This window comes from Triturus cristatus, chromosome 6 (genome assembly GCF_964204655.1).
Source record: "Triturus cristatus chromosome 6, aTriCri1.1, whole genome shotgun sequence".
NCBI classification, from domain to species: Eukaryota; Metazoa; Chordata; class Amphibia; order Caudata; family Salamandridae; genus Triturus; species Triturus cristatus.
The window spans coordinates 1,069,482,771-1,069,502,783 of record NC_140589.1 but is presented as its reverse complement, the minus strand read 5'-3'; the positions used below and the strand labels follow the sequence as shown (position 1 = coordinate 1,069,502,783).

At 49.5% G+C, this 20,013-nt stretch overlaps 1 protein-coding gene and 1 non-coding gene across 3 annotated transcripts in view; one reads left to right on the top strand and one right to left on the bottom strand.

Moving 5' to 3' along the window:
* The window catches only part of ABCB10 (ATP binding cassette subfamily B member 10), a 945,933-nt gene that overhangs the window by 598,173 nt on the left and 327,747 nt on the right, over nt 1-20,013 (bottom strand). For both annotated transcript variants that reach the window (XM_085611934.1, XM_085611935.1), the window contains exon 6: nt 2,478-2,613. In XM_085611934.1, coding sequence (XP_085468060.1) covers nt 2,478-2,613 — 136 coding nt within the window. The remainder of the gene's footprint in view (nt 1-2,477; nt 2,614-20,013) is intronic.
* LOC146821000 (U6atac minor spliceosomal RNA) lies at nt 8,505-8,629 on the top strand. The gene has a single exon (XR_014965198.1). It is a non-coding gene; the product is annotated as a U6atac minor spliceosomal RNA (small nuclear RNA).

The window sequence follows — 20,013 nt, the reverse complement described above, 5'->3', positions numbered from 1 at the left end:
ATCGTTGCCCAGACCACAGGGTCAGCCTTATACAGGTCTGAAGTGACACCATCCGGACCAGGCGCTTTCCCGCCAGATGTAGAGCGGATAGCTTTGTAAACCACGTTTGTGCTAAAATGAATTGAAAAACAGGCTAAGCCGGAGTCCCTGTATGCCTCAAATACTTCTAAGTTGTCAACACTATACATGCCTTCGAAATGCAGAGCCCAGTGGTCAGCAGATATAGTACAATAAGTTCTATGGTTGGCAGTATCAGAAAAAAAATGACTATTTACTACAGCCCAGAACTTCAGGCTGTCAGACAGAACACTAGCTTTTCCGAGAGCCTCCCAAGCTTGTTCCCTGATACATTTCTTCCTGTGTTGGACTGCAGACTTGTAAGCCTCCCTGCAGCTCCTTATCGTGGCCTCATCCCTCAGGGCTTGTTGAGTACTGACAATAAATTCCTATGGGTCATGTTGCATGTACCATCAAACCTCCTCTTAGCCTTAAGGCCTTTAGTACTGCTCTTAATAGTTAACGGTCAAACTCTGCTTTTCTTGACTTAGTCCCTCAACACTCAAAGTTCCTCATGACTCTACCCCCACCCCTTAACGCTACCATTCTCTGACTCCTAATTAATAGGATCCGGGGGTAATTATTTTCAAAAAGCACTGCTAACTAACGTTTCTCTCATCCATTACCAAAACCTCCAATATCCTGGCTGGAATCTAGATTGCCCGACTGCATATGTCATCAACCTAAGCATCCTCCAGATCAAGTATTCTATCCCATTTGCTATCCAATACCATCTGTCCATAGGAACTCTTCATTTACAGCTCTTCCCTACTCTTCCTTCCCAAACTTCTGTTTTCTTCTGTGTCTTCCCTTACTGGTGCCTTCACATCTCACAATTTGTTCTCCAGCAATGGCAAAACCTGAGTCAAACTGCTGAAAGCTGTTAATGGTGGCACTGAGTGTGGCAACAGCTGGACAATAGATTATATTGGACTTTGGAGCACTATTTAAGAATTGAAGAGGGATACTACTATCAAATATTCTGAATTTCTGGAAAAGATGTGAAAAATAACCCTGGGCAGAGTTCGAGGATTCTGCTTTGTGGAAATCTGAGAAATTACCCAAAAAACTCAACCGCGATACGCCAGGTTCCGCAAGCGGCGGAGTGCCTTAGGTCATGCCGTTCATGCTGATTTTCAGCGTAGTTTTTTTTCCCCTGCACTGGAACATCAGAACGAACGACACCATGCACAGTGCAAGAGGACGCTGCTTCTTTCTGCCGCTCGAGTAGATGTTCTACTCAACCGGCAGCTTTCTCAACGTGAACGAAAGGTTTCTCTACACAAGCGGTAACGGTCATCCGTCGTAAGATTTTACCTGCTCACGCTCGCCAACTTACCGTTGGTTACTGCAAGCGAAAAAAAAACTCTGCAAGCGAGCGGAATTTCATAACCAGGCCTAGTGAAAAATACCAATCAAGACATTGGCTAAATATTATAGTAAATAGGCAAATCAACACTGAAAGACTTACTTACAGGTCAATGTGATCAAGAATAATATGCACAGTAGCAGCTCTATATCAGATTTTCCTTGCCCAAGACATTCTCCTTGATTCTAGTGGTGTTGGCTTTTTGGCAGGTTTATGACAATAAACACACCTGGTTAATTCTCCAAGGAATGGCACAATACAGTCTTAAACTTTCACTCTGTACACAAACGGTGTCCAAATACTTCCTACACTTGAAGTGAGGGCCGTCTTGCCTGCAGAGCCTTGAGCGGTAAATGCATTCCTTCCAACACTTTAACACAAAGTTGCTAGTTGTTTCTTGCTTGCTACTATAGTAATTTTGTTTCGACCCCTTTGATCTGAGTAGTCAGACTGAAACTAGCATAATTTGTTTGGACTGCTTTTATTCTTAACTTTCATCCCTGAGGGTTATTTGCTACCAATGATAGCAATATAATTCCTACATTGAAGTCATAGAAGGCCAAAAATCTTTGTCCCACTCTTATCCATTAAGCTCATATATGTCTGCAAGATTTTTAAGCACCAAACCAACTGTCAAATGTCATTTATCGTTAAAATAAGATTTGGATGACCCCATGTATTCTTAAACAAAACTGTTGCAGAAACTGCCAAATTCAGACATCTTTCTAGCAAAACCAAAATATGTGGCATAAACATCCCATTTAGAATACTAGCAATTTTACGCCAATGCAGAAGGGAAAATAAAAACGTAGCCTTTTATGCTTATTAAATATATAGGAGCCCAGCCTGGTAAACATCCCAAACATCTTTTAAGAAGTAGTGATTATTTCTGCTGCTATCCTTAATACAAACAGTAAGATGATTACAAACTCTCCGATTTTCCAAAATCCACCTTGCACGGGACATGCATCCATAAAGATTGGTGAAGATTTAGCAAAATCCACCCTGCACGGAACCTGCATCCATGAATACATATATATTGGTGACATACCTCCGATACTCACTCCTACCCAGAAGGCATACATTAGAAAGGAGGAGAGTTCACCCACAGTCATATGAGCGCCGCTCATCAATAATCCACCTTTGTACAGAACCGAGAGCACAATCAGGTTGCCAGATAATCCAGTCTGTGGAGAAAAAAAACATAATTCACTTGAGCTTGACATCCTCTTTTCTAAGAGCTACCAGTAAGTAGCTCTTTGGGAGTTACAGTGGTATACACTATAAATAGGGTAAAATGCTGCCTTTCTATATTTAAGCCATTAGCTAGGCATATCTATCATGCAACAGCGCCCCTCACGAAAGATTGTGCATACCACGAGGTCCCTAGGTTGCCATCATTATATTCTTCCTAAAATTAGTAAAATGAAAAAAAAAGATTTTTATGAATTTTCAAAACCTGCTGATCATAATCAAGTTAAGTGCAACACGCTATTCTATAGGATTCTTACTATAGTGTAAAACAGGGCCACTTGTCTTCCTTTGTTGAGCTTGCTTTCAAAAAGAAGTACCTGAGCTTAATCCTCTTTTACATTCCATTTCTTTAATTCGAGGGTGCATAGAATGCTCATTGCTCAAGAATAGTAGCAGTTCTTCCATAGGGGGTGTGGGGGCATTGACCCCCGACCACCCCACTAAAACCCACTGCATTACACACAGTCCACATTTTCCCTTGCACACCTTTCCTTGTACTCGCATGTTTAGTGGTGGGCTATGACGGAGCTCTCTCTCCCAGCACTGCAGCAGGTCAGTGGGACGACCTGAGGCTGTGTTAACTGAACTGCACGTCAGATTGGCTGGTGTTTTCACTGGGCCAGCCTGACATGCGCTGTTCAGGCTTATGCAATCAACAGCTGAAAGGCAGCTGAAAAGCAAAGGCACAGTACCACAGGTGCCAATGGGGAGCGGTGTTTGCCTGAATAAAGCAGACTCTAACCTGTGGTCTGAACATCTAGCCCCTAGATTTTCTCATTGCTGGCTCAGACATCATATACCAGAGTCATAGAAAGGAGCCATTAGCCACCCAATCTTGTACATTGCTGCTCTGCCCAGTAGAGTGAGAGGCAACCTTCTCCACCGCTCCACAACAGCGTGGGATTCTGTCATCACCCTACGAATGTTACTAGTGTGGCTGCGTGAGGTGTCTGTTAATATATATATCCCCAGGTATTTGAATCCCTCCGTGGTTACTTGTAGTTCCCTGGGGAGATTCTGCAGGTCGGGAGCGCCTCCCACTGGGTAGAGGATTGATTTACTCCAGTTAATTTTATAGCATGCGTGTTTCCCGAACGTCCCCAGTACTTGAAAAAGGGTTGGAATTGTGGATAGGGGATCGGTGACATACAAAGGGACATCGTCAGCATAGAGCGAAATGCGTTCCTCCCTTCCGCCTGCTATGAACCCCTTTACCTTTGAATGTGTTCATACAAGGCAAGCTAATGGTTCCAGGGTCAATGCAAAGAGCATCGGTGACAATGGGCACCCTTGCCTGGCACTTCTCTCTATCGTAAACTCTTCTGACACTGCCCCATTTAACTGAACTCTTGCTGTCGGTGACCTATAGAGCAGCTCAATCCATCCCATAAATTTGGAGCCAAACCCAAATCTTCTCAGCGTCTGCAACATAAAAGGCCAATGGACAGCATCAAAGGCCTTTTCTGCATCCAGTGACAGCAGCACATGAGACTTTGTTCTATCTTGGATCGTACTCAGCCAGTTCGCTAGGCGTCTCAAGTTGAACCTTATCGCTCTAAGCGGCATAAACCCCAATTGGTTGGCAGGTATGAGGGAGGTGGTCACTGAGGCCAATTTGTTTGCTAGGAGAGAAGCTAGTACCTTCACCTCTACGTTGAAGAGAGATGGGTCGATATGACCCACAATCTTTTACCCGCTTTCCGGGCTTGTGGATCACCACCACCGTTGCTTTCCGCAAGTCAGGCCGTAGAATACCCTCTTCCCGAGCTGCCCAAAATATACCCAGCAGGTGAGGAACCAACAACGTGGAATTTGCCTTAAAAAGCTCCGCAGGCAGACCATTAGGCTCTTGAGTCTTCTCTGTTTTTTGTTTATGTATGGCTTCAGTCACCTCCTCAAGCATAAACTCTTCTTCCAGAGCATCTCGGTCTTCCGGGGACAGAGCCGGGATGTCCACCTTTTTGTGTTCTCTGTATAAGTAGTCATAATAACCTCCGCTACCTTCTCAAGTATCTGTCACTGTAGTCGCAGGGGCGCATAAACACAAACTAGAGTAATCTCTCTGTGCCCCCATGTTCCCTGAACCGCCACATATGTGCAGCTGGGGTCGGACCAAGTGTTAGAGAAATGGAAGGGTACAGTCTTCCTGACAAGTATCGCTACCCTCCGGGAGCCAGAGGTGAATCCCACGTGCGCTAGTGTAGTGTACATGCCTCTTCCCAGAAAATTACAGCGCGTCCCTCTAAGGTACGTCTCCTGGATCTGCCCTATGTCGGCCATGTCCCTAGGGGTTGTCCATATCATGTCTACCCAGGATGTGGAGTCTCAATGTGCTGCCTGTGTCTTGAAGTGCAAGCATGTGTTTGTCGGAGCCGTTAAAATAAATCTGAATACCTCCATTTGTGCCCCCCTCTGAATCTTCCCGCCCCAACTCCCCCCCACCCCACACTCTCCCACTTCCCCCACACTCAACATGACAGCTGTGTAGTAGGTATAGTCTGAGAGGTCTGTGCCCCGTCCCTTCCCTATCCCAACAGTGAAACTAGCTAACTAATGAGAGCAGGAAACCCGTAGTGGTCAAGCCCGGGTTCTAATTACACCCAGCCTAGGATAGATTGGCTTCTATTAGCACCTAGTGCTCTCTTACTGTCCCCTCGGCATCCGGCATGCCCTGGATCGTCAACCATCCTCGCTTCCCTCTGGCGACGCTGGTCGCAATGTCCCACCAAGTTCCCCCTCCACCGCCATCTGTTCTAGTCAGGTAATTGTCTGCAGTAACGGGTAGTCGCTGTCTGATCCCCCCGAGTGTTCTTTTTCCGGAGGGTCCGGTGTGGCTTGTCTCCTAGGCCTGCCTCCGGGGTGTGACTGGTCCCTCAATCTTTGATTTGAGTGCTCCTCCAAGTCTTGGTCTTGCTTTGTTCTCTCCCAGTCACTTTACGTCTTTTTGATGTGGTGCCATAGGACTCAGACCCTGCCCTCAGCGTTGTTTGGTCATGGTTCTCATGGTTTTAGGTCTTACCACCGTCTCTGGTGTCCGGTACTGTGAGTCTCTTTGTTCTGTGTTCCGCACCCTGATGGGCCTCTCCTCTACCCCCGACCCCCGACAAAGCCTCTTCGGGGGTCTGGAAGAGAAAGGTCCGGTCTTGAAATAGGACTTTTAGCTTGGCCGGGAAGAGTAGCATGTACTGTATGCGGAGGTTTCTCAATTTTTCCTTTACGGAGTTGAAGGTTCTCCTTTGCTTCTGGACTTCCCTGGAGTAATCCGGGAATACCATTATTTTCGTGTTTTGCATCTGGACCTATCCCAGCCATCTCATCACGCAAAGTATTAAGTCTCTATCTTGATAGTTTGGGAACTGGGCTATGACCGGCTATGGGGGAGCCCCCACCGGCAGCCTGGAGGTAGGCATTCTGTGCGCCCATTCAATCTCAAAGCAGGTGGAAAATGAGGCGCTAGTGAAAGTGTTTTTAAGCCATTGGAGGAGGTACCCTCCCATGTCTGTAACCTCGATTCCCTCCGGGAAACCTATGTAAATCGCAGGTTATTCCTTCCCGCCCGGTTTTCTATATCATTTTCTTTCCACATTGTCTCCTTCAAGGAGGCTGTCAACTTGGTAACTTCCCCTTGCAGTTTATGCGTTGCGTCTTCCGTTTCCAAGATTTGCTGCTCTGCCTGTGTCACTCTTTTAGCTACACTGCGGAGGTCTTGCCTTAGTAGGGTTACGTCCCTACTTACTTCAGCTATCCTGCCCTTCAATGCTTCTCTTGAAGCTTGTATTGCTCGCAAGAGCATTGCATTGTCTGGCGCGGAGGTAGTATCCCCCAGTGCTTCGAGGGGGCAGAATCACCACTTTTGTGTACTTGTCCATTTTTCTCTGTCGTTGAGAATTGAGGTCTTTATCTTTAGCCATGGTTTGCCCATATTGGTTCATGCCTTGTACACCTCTGAGCTTCGAGCGACCACCCCGCTTCACCACTGGGTTGTGTAGACAATATCCTACAAAACGCCATCACTGTACACTTTGTTTAGTTTCAGTTCTCCTCTTGCCTGTTTGCACTGAGTCTTTGGGGAGAATATTTGCTTAGTTGGTATTCCTCTGAGCTGCGTCAACGAGTGTGCTTGCTGCCACCACAGGACTTCCCACACTATCTGCCTGCATCTCTGGCCCTTCGCCTCCAGGAGCGCTGCAGGCTGTAAAGAGCCAAGAGGAAAAGGAGGCCTCCAAGGCGTCTCCTATGCACAGCTGGGCCAACAGTAACCCCCAGTTGGTCTGTATTGCCTCCATTCCCCCTCTGTCTGAGGGGGAGGAAAACACACCCGCCCCCATCGCTTTGCACAGATGTAAGGCTGCCCGGGGTGGGGGTTGCGCAGCGGCCCGCCCCCTTGAGGGCGGCCGCCTTAGTGCCACAGGAAGGCACAGGGGTGGGAGGTCGTGTCCCTGGGCTTGACCTAGGGAGACCCCAGTCAGGTAGCTGCTTCCGGCGGGGAGGAGCCAAGGGGGGGGTACATATTCGGTCCCCGCCCCCTCCTCGCCCTCTTGTCCGCTCGTTTGCCTTGGCTGCTGGTTCCGCGTCGGTCGTGTTCTCTTGGAGAGATAGAGTCACACTTCGATCGATCGCTCGCCTGGTACGATCGTCTGCGGCCCAGAACGTCCGCTTGTCGCGGTGAGTCTGCTTGAGGTGGGCGATATAAAAAATGTGTACGTTGAAAGCCGGCAGTTAGACGTGTCCCGGTCGGCGGCTTCCCTCAGCCTTGGTTATTTGCCCTGGAAGGGGCTCTCATTGGGCCTGAAGGCCCTGGGGACGGGATGTGGTCCGGCGGCAAGACTGCAGACCTTGGGTTCGAGCCTTGTGGTCGCGTCCACAGCCTGTGATCTGGGCAAATCACTTAATCACCTAATGGCCGAGTTCGCGCTATATAATTATGCAACACCGGGGTTGTAGCGTTACTGGGTTAGCCCGGATCAGGTCTCAGTTATCCCGGTAAGTGTTGGTGATTGATTGGAAGCGAGAGTCTCTGTGGAGCGGCGGGTGATCTTGGTGCCATAGCGTGGCCGGGAGGGCCCGGATCGGTGCTTTTATTAAGGCATTCGTGGCTGCGGGGCTGTAGCTCAAGGTTAGAGCGCATGCGGTGCATGCCTGTGGCCCCAGGTTCGCTTCTCCGGTATCTCCGCTTCTGTCACAGTGCTGCCGACCTCGGAGCAGGGGACCAGGGTGCGAGAGTCGGAATTGTCCTTTTGAGAGCACGGGTGTCATTATGCCAGGGGGTGTAGCCCAGTGGTAGAGCGCAGGGATTGCGTGGAGGGGGCCCCGGAAGGGCTGGATTTAGGACGGTGCGACCGTGGTGCTATCTTCTTGTGGGCGCCGGGTTTGGGTGTTTATTAGGCTTTTGAAGCACCGGATGCTGCGTTTCTTTCAGATCTCACATGTGGGTCAAGTTACTCGTGTGATTAATTTCCTCCTGGAGAGATCAGCATTTTGTAGAGTTGAGGCTTAGACTAACGGGAAGTTAGTGCAGAGTGTAGGTGTTCCTGCTGCTAAGAACGTGTGCCAAGTAGATTACAGAGTGCGTTTGATGTAAATAGGTCAGCAGGTTACTGTTTTCAAAGGAGGCACACCTTTTTACTCACAAGTTACAACTTAAAGTACGTTATTCAATAACTGCATGCACACCGCCATTAAGCATACATTACGAGAACATTGTTTACTTTGCAAAAAGGGCTAATTTTGGGAGGCGGGAGCTTGCATAGCGCGCGTTTGACCCGAATCGGGCAGCATAGCGCTTTCTTGCACCAGTTGCCTCACATCCTGGCATGTACGGATAGTGTTGGATGAAAGGAGAGAAGGTTAGCACTTCCCTTGACAAGGATGGAAGGGGTGTCCTAGTGGCCTTTACAACACATGCACGGTTAAGGCACCGTTACTTACTTACTGGCGTCTAAACCATGTCAGGCATGATGCGCGTTTTAGTAATACAGTGCAGCACCGCATGATTAAGAAGGGAAGTTAGCGCAATTGGTTTGTCGAGGAGAGGATGTGGACCGTCGGCTACGCTGCGGCGAGGTCGCGTACACGTGAGAAGTCCCTGGGTGTGGAATGCGGGTGGCTTTGATCTGGGGAGTCCAGGTTCGGGCCTCAGCGTGGGCATTGTAGGGAGAGGCGGTGTGGCCTCAGGCACGCGCGCGCTGTCGCAGGCGGGTCTTTGTTTTCCCCGCGCGTGAATGTGGATGTAAGGCGGTGCCATGTGGGGCCCCCCCCCTTTACCGTGGGGCCAAGTTCTCGCTATATATATATATAATGTGCACACCGGAGCAGAGTATCAGCCATGGGAGGTGAGGGGCATTTATCTGATAGTGCTATGTGGGCACGGTGTCATGTATGGCAGAGTATGCACTATGTAGGCTTGCGTCATTTTGGTGTGTCCCCTTGCGGCGGAGCGGGTGCTATGTGTAGCGCGCGGATGCCGATTGGACTTGGGCGGGCTAGCGCGATGTCATAATAACCTCAAGGGAAGAAGGCCAAGAGTGTGGGTGCTCTTTGCCTGGTTAGTTCTAGCTCAAGTTCGTGCTGTATAGGCCCCGGATTGGGATATTGCAGTTTTGGGTGTTTCTGGGATCGCTTGATTGGACCCCGGCAGAGCCTCCTTGTTGGGTTTTAGTATGTAGTTACGGGCCCGTGTTCGGCGCTCCAGTGCCTTCGGGTCGAGCCTCGCTTTTGTCTGTATCTCCCGTGCCTGAATGTGCAATGGAAACACGGTGCTCGTGTAAGCGCTCCTTTTCCGGCAGGTAGAGTCGCACTATAATTTTTATCTCCTCAGTAGTGGCGACACGGAGAGGTATGCATGCGCACGGGGGGCACGTGGGCTATGCTGTGGCATCTGCAGGTTACGGGCTTTAATCCATTGTGCGGCCCCCAGCTTTCCATCCGGCAGCCGTGGCTAAAAAGAACAGTACTGCTCAGTGGGCGCATGTTTCGCATGTATGAGGCCCCAGGCTGGCAATGGCACCATGTTTTTGAGCCTCGGGGTCGCTTACGCACAATTGGATTGCGTGCATGTCGCTTACACTCCCGTCCCTGAAGGTGGAGACGCGCTATATTGTGTTTAAGTAGTTTTACACAATGAGAGGTGGTGATTGCTCGGAGATATGCTTTGGTGACATATCACATTCCTTGGGTGACATATATGATTGTGGGAGTTGCAGGCTGGGCCTGGCCTGACTACGTGTTGGTGTTTTTCTGCTGCATTACATCCTGTGGAGAAGTCAATCCCGGTAGGCATGCATCCTCACTCCCTAGTCATTGCCTCAGCTAGTTAGGGAGCCCTGCAGACCAGTTGTTTTTACTTTTATTCCATACTTGAAGCTGGCGCAGGGCGCACCTGGCTCTGTTGGTGTCTTTCATGGAGAATTGGCGTTTTACTGGTGTGGAGGGACAGCCCAGCTGTCGTATTCGCAGGCAGGCTGACATGAGGGTAGAATAGCTCTCGGTGGGCCTTGCAATTGAGCTAGGAGGGGTACTTATTTCACTATATGCAATCATAAGCACTGAGCAGCCAATAGATGGGCTTGGTGTAAGTAGTGCTCCTCGCTTTGTATATATAGAGATGCGAGGATATGTGCGCAGTATGTCAGGTTCCGGGAAATCAGGTTTATCGTGTCATCGCCTTTGCGCTCACATACACAGACATTTGTATGTTTTAAATGTATTTTGTCATAGTGTTTGGTGACCCTGCCTCACCATGCCTGAACCGAGGCATTTTCCAAACGATATGCCTGCTTGCCGCAATTATGACTCATTGATCTTATGCAACAAAGAGGCATGGCCAAGCCAGTACTATTAGCTTTGGTATGTTCAGCGTCACAGGAGTACAGATCGGGCCGCCAAGATGGAGAGCTGGGGAGATGAGTTACCCTGTCGGCTAGGGCGCTGGGCCTTGGACATGGGGAACTGGGTGGGCGTCTCGGCAATGACGCTAAAACATCCTGTGATTCTGGGCAAATCGCTTAATCTCCCTTGTGTGTGGGCACAGCTGGGATCTGCGTAGGTCAACCATAGTGGGGTATGTCGCAGGTCCTCTCCTGCCCAGGTCTCATAGAAGGGCAAGTTACTTGGGCATGCTCCTTGCTGTAGTTCAGCACACGAATCTATGCATGTGTAGGTAAGGGCAGGTTTTATCCCAAGGAGGGCAAATTACATACATCCTCCAGTACTCCTAGATACAGGCAGGCCCAGTTCCACCTCTTCCTGTGGGAGGCTAGCAACTCCGGGGGATACTAAGCACACCGGGGCATAGTTTGTTCAGCACCAAGGGCCACTGTAGGTCAGCAGGTAAGGACTTGGGATAGGACTCAGCAAGTAAGTAGGATGGGCGGGGTAGGGGTCAACCCACTGGGGGTGCAGTGACTGCAATTTTGGCCACATCACGATCCTTCCATCAATACTTCTTGCCTCATGCATGAGTTTTTCATATCAGCCTGGAATCACAGCAGTTATTTTGCAGGCAAACTCTGAGGCGGTAGCACGCATTATGGTCATGTTAGGTAGCCGGTCTACGGGGATTTATTTACAGGTCTCAGGTATGAAACTGGCACATTTCTTAGGTGTACTTGCACTTGGCAGGGAGATCGCGGTGTAATCCTCAGCTCAAGGATCCTTTCCAAACAAGATAGCCCACCAGGGGATGTGCCTGCTGTTAACCCCATGTATAATGGGCAGTGCATCAGTAGCTAGCTCTGCCTCTCACTCCTGGAGTGTGATAAAAGTAGTAACAGTTACACATTGCAATTCACAGCTTTATTAAATAGCAAGTAATTTTACGATTGTCTGAGGGTGCGATGCACAGTTATCAGTGTAAGGTTTCCACTACCCCGGCACAACGTCACATAGATTGGGCATCTAGGACACATGCTAGATGCTCTGCCGCCACCCTAATGGGAGGTTAACCCACATTGCCAGCTGGTTGACAAGGGTTGCAATGGGTAGTGCCGCCATGCGGCAATGAGTTGAAGGGTAGATAGTACTGGCAGGTCCGGCTCGCCACTTGCAACAGGGAGCTCATAGGAGGGGTCAAGCTAAAGAATCTGGAACGCTCACCGGCTGGCAAATTAGGCCGAGTGGACTTGGAACGCCAGTGTTGAGTGAGTGTTATTGTTTCCTGGTCGTTCTTGGTCTCCTGAGGGTAGGAAGACCTAGCGGCAAGGAACAGCTAGGGTTGTTTTCGTGTGGACCCTCCCAACATTTGGTGGTCACCAATTGGCGTTGCCATGGTGACTCTAGGCTTATCAGACGGGCAGGCGGCATGGGGCTGGCCTGCCCTGGGATCGCCCGTAAGATAACCCACCGTGTTTGCATATTTATTATGCTAATAAACCTGCAGCAATATTTCTCCACTTACATTCAGTGTCATGTGTTTTATTATGATTATGTACTGATGTATGCTATGATAACGGTTGCCGATATTGGCACTATAACTCTTCTCACTTGATGTGGGAGGTGGAAGGATTCCCCAACTCCGTGCTCCTTGCTGAGGTTGCGGTCTTCAAGTCCCGGTGGTGCTCCCCTGTGGGCCTCTCTGCAATTCTCCCTGGTGTCCTCAATAAGGCCTTAGGTGGGGTCCCAGCATGGATAATTTCCCCTTCTCCTCCAGACGCTCAGGCAACTCTCTGGATTTTCTTAGCCCTTGTACCCAGTCGCACACTCAGCCCGCGAGCTTTCCTCACAGGGGTCAGTTTCCCCGCTCCCGGCGAACGGATGTCGTCCGCGTGGTTTCCCAGTTCTGCTGCCAGGGTCTTAGCCCACCTGTCCCCGCCTGCCCTCAGCCTCTCGCGGGCCAGCTCACTAGGGGCCTGCACAGCTCCATCTCACCAGGGCGTGTATGGCTGTTCCCAGCCATCTCTCGTCCTCCTGGCTCAGCTCCACGTCCCACAACCTGCAGAGCCGCTACGGTGGCCGCCGCACACACGCATTTGACTCCCAAGCAGTCTACACAGGCGCCGTATGCTCAGGCCCTATGCAGCATTTCCACGACTCCGCTGCTGCCCAGGGCCTCCTCTGCTGTTCACGCTATGCGGGAGCCTCCTCTTCTCCACCTCTCACAACCTCACAGCCAAGTCGCTTCATTCCTCGGGGTCGGGGCCATCTTTTCTTTTAGTGCTTATAAAATGTGAGGGAGGCAGGATTATAGCACGGATTTATGTGGGAGGGCCGGAGCTCCAGCGATTGCGACTAGGCAGCCATGCTGCTGGCCACGCCCCCAATAAGGTGTCTTTTTTGCTAGGTGTTCTTGTGGTAACATTTCACCATGACTTGGGGTGTTTATGGTAACAATCGTCGAATGAGCGACGGTTTCTGTGCAGTAGATTACCTCTGTTCATATCTGAACGAGCGCAAGACCAGGTTGAAAAGTGTTGCCGTACCAATGTGAGTTGGATAGTATGGCGTGAGGATTGTACACAATAGCTGTGTTTATAGTTTAGACATGGCTGTGACCATGGCTAGACTAGCGGGTGGATGTGTTTAGTCTGTCGTTGATGTTGGCACGTGGAAGACGCCTGGCTCTTGCCGGCATATGGGTGATGCTGTGTACTTAAGAGGAGGTCAGTAGTGCACTACTTGAAGACTGATGCTGTCGCAGTTTAAATTTGCACAAGTGGATTGAGTTTGGCATGGATTCTGTTCATAACGTGTAAGAGCGAGCACTGCTTACATGCAAGATGGAATGTGTATTGCACACACAGCCGGGTCTATAACAGTAGTTGAGTCTGTTTTCTAAGGATTACACAATCGGACAGAGGTGTACCCAAACTGAGGCTTACGACTTCTTGTTCTCTAAGTAAGGTATGTTGAGGCGGCATACGCAATTGACATTATTTATTGTTCTTATCAAGTTGAGTGTTTACGTTTAGGCTAACGACAATGTGTACCCACAGAAGAATTTAGGACCTTTTTCTGCTGAAAAGGATTGAAGATTTTATTACAAAGTGAGTGAGAGAGCGTGTTTTGGTTGAGTTGTTAAGTACTAGCTGCATCTTGCTGGTTTGAGGCGTAAGTTGAACAGCACTGACAGGTGATGGTGGTAGGCCAGTTATACACACAACGTGCATGCATAAATAGATAGATCATTCACTTGGTTGTTCACTATGGTGAAACTAACAGGGTTGTTATACAGAGGAAATACTGACGTTATCAACTAATGAAGGCCATTGTCCATACTTGAATATGAAGTTTTGGGTATGACAAACATTTATTTATTTTTTCACATGTAGGCCCCGGAGGAAGGGATTTTCTGTCCCGAAATGCATAGGGCAACACGAGAATGTAATGGAATCTACAGAAGAAGAATTGCTTGGAAATCATTTTGTTATGATTATCTTTTTGTTGAAATGCATTTCGTTTTGGTATATACATATGAAAACAAGAATAATGGCACAGCAAATGAAAATACCTTGTTTTAAAAACGCAATCAGTATTATTAAATAAACGTAATGTGAATATAAGCCAAATGGGTAGTTAAATACATTTTGCTATGGGCTCTTGGATTCAGGTACACACTTACTTGAAACATATTGCAATAAAACTAATGGGAGACAGGCAGCTCCCTGGCCTGGTGCAGCAGGCACATATTGTGAACAACTGTTTTGATTTTTGATACATTCATACTGTTCATATTCATTATAGTAACAATTTATCTTGTGTGCAACTAGGCTAGGATTTTAGTTTTAAATAAATATTTTCAAATGTATATTCCACATTCTAGTGATTCTTTAGATCATTGTTCATTTTTGAAAGACTATTTGTTGTTCCACTAATTGTTCCTGTCTCATGGAACGACCTGAAGAACAAGTTAGTAACCTTATATGATAGAGACTATACCTAGCCGCTGATTCCTTATGTTAAAATTTCCCATGCATCAGAACGGATCCGAAAGATTTTTGGTGCGTCATTCGGCACTCCTGCTTCGAGTCGCCGTGCCAGAAGCGACATCTGCTGCACCTATATAGATGCCACCTAGGCGCGCTCACATCAGTTTCTTTTCACAACTTTCCACCCAAGAAGCCCAGAGCCATGAACACCACTAGGGTCCTGAAAGATTCTTCCCTGTCCCTAGAACTCTGATCGCAGAGAGGGGAGGATAGGTGGGTTGGTAAGAAATCTGCAGCTGGATATAGTCTCTACCAGATAAGGCATTACTGAAGGTAAGTCAGTTGTTCATCTGATAGAGACTTCTAGCCGCAGATTCCTTACCTTACAATAGATACCAAAGCAATCCCCAGCGGTTGGTATGCAGACCAAATTCAGACAAGAAAGTCCTGCAAGACCAAACTGGCAAAGTACCCATCCCTACAGACCCTACTGTCCAAAGAGTAATGTTGGGTAAACGTGTGCAGGGAAGCTTTTGTTGTTGCCTGGCAGATGTTCGGGACCGGAACTCCACGAGCTAACGCACTGGTTACAGCTTTAGCTCTCGTGGAATGAGCTTGCATACCTTCTGGAGGTTACTTCTTGGCCAATGCATAGCAGATTTTAAATGCACAGCATGACCCATCTGGAGACGGTGTGCTTCTGCTCAACCTAGTCTTTCTTCACACCAACATACCCAACGAAGAGTTAGTCGTCCGCCCGGAACTCTTGTGTGCGGTCAAGGTAGAACGATAACACTCTTTTTGGATCCAGGCGGTGGAGTCAGTCCTCTTCTTTAGAGGAATGTTGAGAAGCGTAATAAGTAGGCAGTTTGACGGATTTGCCTATGTGAAATGGAGTGACCACTTTCGGGAGAAAGGAGGCTCTTGTGCAAAGCACCATTTTGTCAGGATAGATGGAGGGGTAAGGCAGCTTGGATGAAGAGTCCTGCAGCTCACTCACTCCTTGGGCAGATGTAATCGCCATGAGGAAAGCTGTTTTGATTGTAAGGAACCTGAGGGGACAATTGTGGAGAGGCTCGAATGGAGCACTAATCAAGAATGTTAAGACCGTGCTTGGGTGGCTTGAACGCAAAACATGGCGGCTGCGTGAGCAAGGTGCTCAGCAGAGGCCTAACATTAATACTGATAAGGCAGCCTGCTGCGGGTGCCAAGACAATATCGCCACGCACCATCGAGGAATGGCGTACTTGAGCAGGGGAAAATGGGAAGCTACCCGGTGATGAGGGCGACCTGAAAGCAGTGAGCTGAGATGAACATATACCCGAGCAAACGCTTATGAGGATGCGGTGCTCCTCACTAAAGAATTGGCCCACACCGAGCTGGGAAGAGGCAGCGGTGACACCATGAGGACACGAATGATCCGAGTAAGTCGGGGCATCCCGGGGAAGGGTGCTGAGAGTGAACCTCGGCGCCCAAAGAGGAGCAGTGGTGAGCCTGGACGTGGAACTCCAGCGACCCGCAAGGTAGACTGACCATCGGGAGATCCATGGAACTTTGGGTGCCCTGCCGGGAAGCCGGGGAAACTAGAAATTACTCACCCTGGGGGCCCACAAAGTATCCAGGAGGCCGTGCGCCTGTAGCACCCTCTAGACTGGAAGAAGGGAACAGGAGACGAGGTGCAGTGTGAGTGGCCGAGTCTGCACTAGGCCCCCAAGAGAGTGGCTCCGCCACCCTGAGACTGAGGACTGGAAGGTCGGGGCGGCCCGAGGGGAATGCCCTAATGCCAGGTGCGGGTGTTGGAGATGGAATGAGGTAAGACAGTTACCCTGAACCCGAAAGGCACACGCAGCAAGACCAGGCGCAGTGAGGCTTCTGGTACACCCTTCACTTGCACTCCCAGGAGGTGATATTGGACAAGGTGGGTATTGTTGAGACCCCAATGGGATACTGAGAGGGCTGGAACCAAGAGAACGTAATAAGCAATTGTGGGAGCAAACTAGACCAGTCATAAAGCCAGACACCCTTTGTACCTGGATGCCGACAGGGCGGGCAGTGTGGAGACACCGACCTGGTCTTGGGTCTCGAGTCAGCGCCCTGAGGAAACCTTTCCGCTAAGGTGCAGATCCTGGAGAACTGACCTGAAGACAAACACACTGAAACTAGGGATAGTGCAAGAAATAACGAACCTACACAAAAAGGATTGCCAAGAGTACACCACGCAGGAGCCACCGGGAATGAAAAGGCGAGTCCGAACGGTGGCTGTACAAGCAGGCCCGTAGAGCTGTAGGGGTGATGGCAGAGTAATCTTAAAGGGGAAAGGGTAATGTATCAGAAGCATAATCCCATAGTACAGAGGAGGTGCTGGGGCCTTTCAAGAGTGGGAGCCTGAGGACTCGTCGGACCCCGAGGCCAGATCTTGGATACTATTACATCATGGGCAAAGCGTTGCAAAAGTAGGGTGGTGCGCCTGCTGAGGAAGGGAAAGCCCACCCCCCACTCAATGTCACGGACACTAAGAACTTAGGACAAACCGATCAAGCCCTCCATAATCACCTTGACAAAATATTAGCGGCTATTGCAGACACAAAAACAACACTGCAGCAAGACATAGGGGCAGTGTCTGTTGGCCTTGGATTATTACATGCAGAAAACCACAAACTGGCGGACAGGATGAAAACTGTTGAACAAACAAGTGAAACATTGCAACCAGATTGCACAATCATATCCAACAAGCTGGAGAACTGCAAGAGCGTCCATCCTGGAAAGACAGCCAGAAGACGCTGAAGGGTGTAAAAGATGCAACAGCAAACTCGTAGTGGGATTACCTGAAAAAGAAAGAATGTACAGATATGGTGGCTTTTCTAGAAGTATGGTTGAAGACTACTGACGCTCCAGGTGTGCTCACACCCTTCTTTGCTCTACAACGAGCAAATAGAGTTACATCGCACACGCCAGGCAGTCCCTCGGCCGGTGGTGGCACGCCTCTTGCACTATAAAGACCGCAACAGTCCCGTGCTAATGGACCCTACGCCATGGAAATAGTAAAGTATAGTTCCCTTCCAGACTTTACTGCTAAAGTGCAGGCTCAACGTGTTTACTTTATGGTGGCCAAGAAAGCATTGCGAGGACAGGGAATCCGATATTCTTTTTTTTTTTAAAATACAGATTTCATTGAATTTTCAGGGTACTAGATGGACGGAGCCCAACACGAAAAAAACAAAGGCAGTGCATAAAATAATGTTTCTGGGTACAGTGTAACCCCCCCCCCCCCTCCCCAATAGTCTGCAGAACATCAGACCGAGAAAAACATGAAACACCCCTACCCCCCTAATGCGCACCGTACATACTTAGGAAACATTGCATGTAGAAGCCAAGGAAATTCCCAGCCACGTCTCATTGACATCAATACACTAGACAGGTAAGTTATTCCCAACCAATTGTTCAATGGAAGCGCGAGCGGCGGACTGAGACATTGGAGGCGAATCTAAACCTATGAACGCGGCCCGCCGAGACCAAATCTTTCCATGCTTCGGAGGACACCCCCTCACCTGAAACACTACAATCTCCTCAGACATGCACCTGTCCAGTGCCCTTTTCCAGTTAGTGACGCTGGGTGGGGACGCGTCCTTCCAATGCTGCAATGTGTCACGCTTAGCTAAGCTGAGGCCCAAAAATAAGAGGTGTCTCTTATACTGGTCCCCCCCCAATGTCCTTCGTGCTATGTAAGAGCGTCAGTCTGGATTAGTCTATATCTGGTAGATACCGCGGCATACCGAGGGCTAGTCAACGCCTCGGCCCAATTATCATCCGTGAGGGCCAGCAGATCAGTGGCCCACACCTCCTGGGTTTTGTGGATAGTGGCCTTGGAATGTGTATGGAGTGTCTGGTAAATTTGCCGAATTTTGTGAGCCCCAAGATCCCCCATCAGTAGGCGGCCCTCCAACAGGTGGAACTCTGGTAAAGACTAACTGCCGAATGAGGCGGGTCAAGGCATGACGGAGCTGCAGATAGCGATGGAACTGCGATTTGTGAAGGTCAAAATCAGACTGCAGCCTTTGAAAGGATTTAAGAGTGGTCCCCTGCATAATGTCCCGAAGCATAGATATACCGATGAGGTCCCACCTACGGAATCCCGCGTGCGCCGAAACCGGACGTAAACGAGTACCTTGTCAGAAGGGAGTGGCCCCCGTCAGCTTACCCCACCAGCCCCTGGACCGAACCACCCGCCTCCATGTCTGGATGACTATCGGACAAGCCGGAGGGAGTGCATCCAGTGAAGTGCTGCTATATAAAAAAACGGAGCAAAGGGGTACCTGCCATGGCAATCCGTTCCACGACAGATCCGTCTGGGATCCGTACCATCACTCGTTAATCACCAGGAGGTGCGAGGCAGAGTAGTATGCGCGAACGTCTGCAGCCACGATACCCCCAAAATATGTGGACTGTGTACACGTTGAGAGCGCCACGCGAACCGCGCCCCCCCTGCCAAAGGAATCTATTCAAAAGTGCGTTAGTTGGGTTGGGTGAACCACGACAGGGGGATAGGGTGTGGATAGTTCTGGAGCCTATAGAGTAAGCGCGGTAGAGACACCATCTTAAAAATTGCACATCTGCCGTACAATGATAGGGTAGTTGGGACAAAATTGTCGTTTTATCACGAACGGCCGGGAGTAGTGGATCAATGTTGTGCGTCCAGGCAACGGTGGGATACCGCGAGATATAGACTGCCAGGTACTTAAAGCCCATTTCTGCGAAAATCAACTCCGAAGCTCAGGCTTGGCTCCTCTGTTTGCTGTGGCGGATTGGCTTAGAGACCGGAGGTCTCCCCAAAGATACGGAGAATTTGCAGGAGACGAGCCCCGAGGCCCACGGGTCTGACATGAAAAACAGTGCCACATCTGCGTAAAGCTCAATTCTGTCGGAATGCTCCTATGACCAGTCTAGTCACCTAATTAGGGGGTCTCAACGCATCCATGTGGCCAGAGGCTCTACCGCCAAGGCGAATGGAAGCGGAGATAAGGGGCACCCCTTGCCCCTATGGATGGGAAAGGGGGCCGAGCAGCATCTTGCCGCACAAACCGAGGCAGTGAGGTCTGTGTACAGCAGCTTCGAATACGCTATGAACCGTGGCCCCATGTTAACGGCCTACAGGAGTTTAAAAAGGTAAGTCCAGCTCAGTGAGTCAAACGCCTTGTCAATATCAGCCAGTAGAACTGCCGCGGGACAACCCAGGCTGGAGGCCCCCACGATAGAATTGTGAGCTTGCCTGATATTGTGTCTGGTGGAGCTCTGTGGCATAAAGCCTGACTGATCTGGGTTTACCAGGTCTTGAATACAGGAACGAAGGCGGTCGGCCAGAACTTTCCCCAGAAGCTTGGGTTTTAAATTCTACAGTGAAATGGGACAGTAGGAGCTTGGGTCCTCCGGAGGGCAACCCGGTTTATGGAAAAAAGCAATTTCAGTGTGTCACTA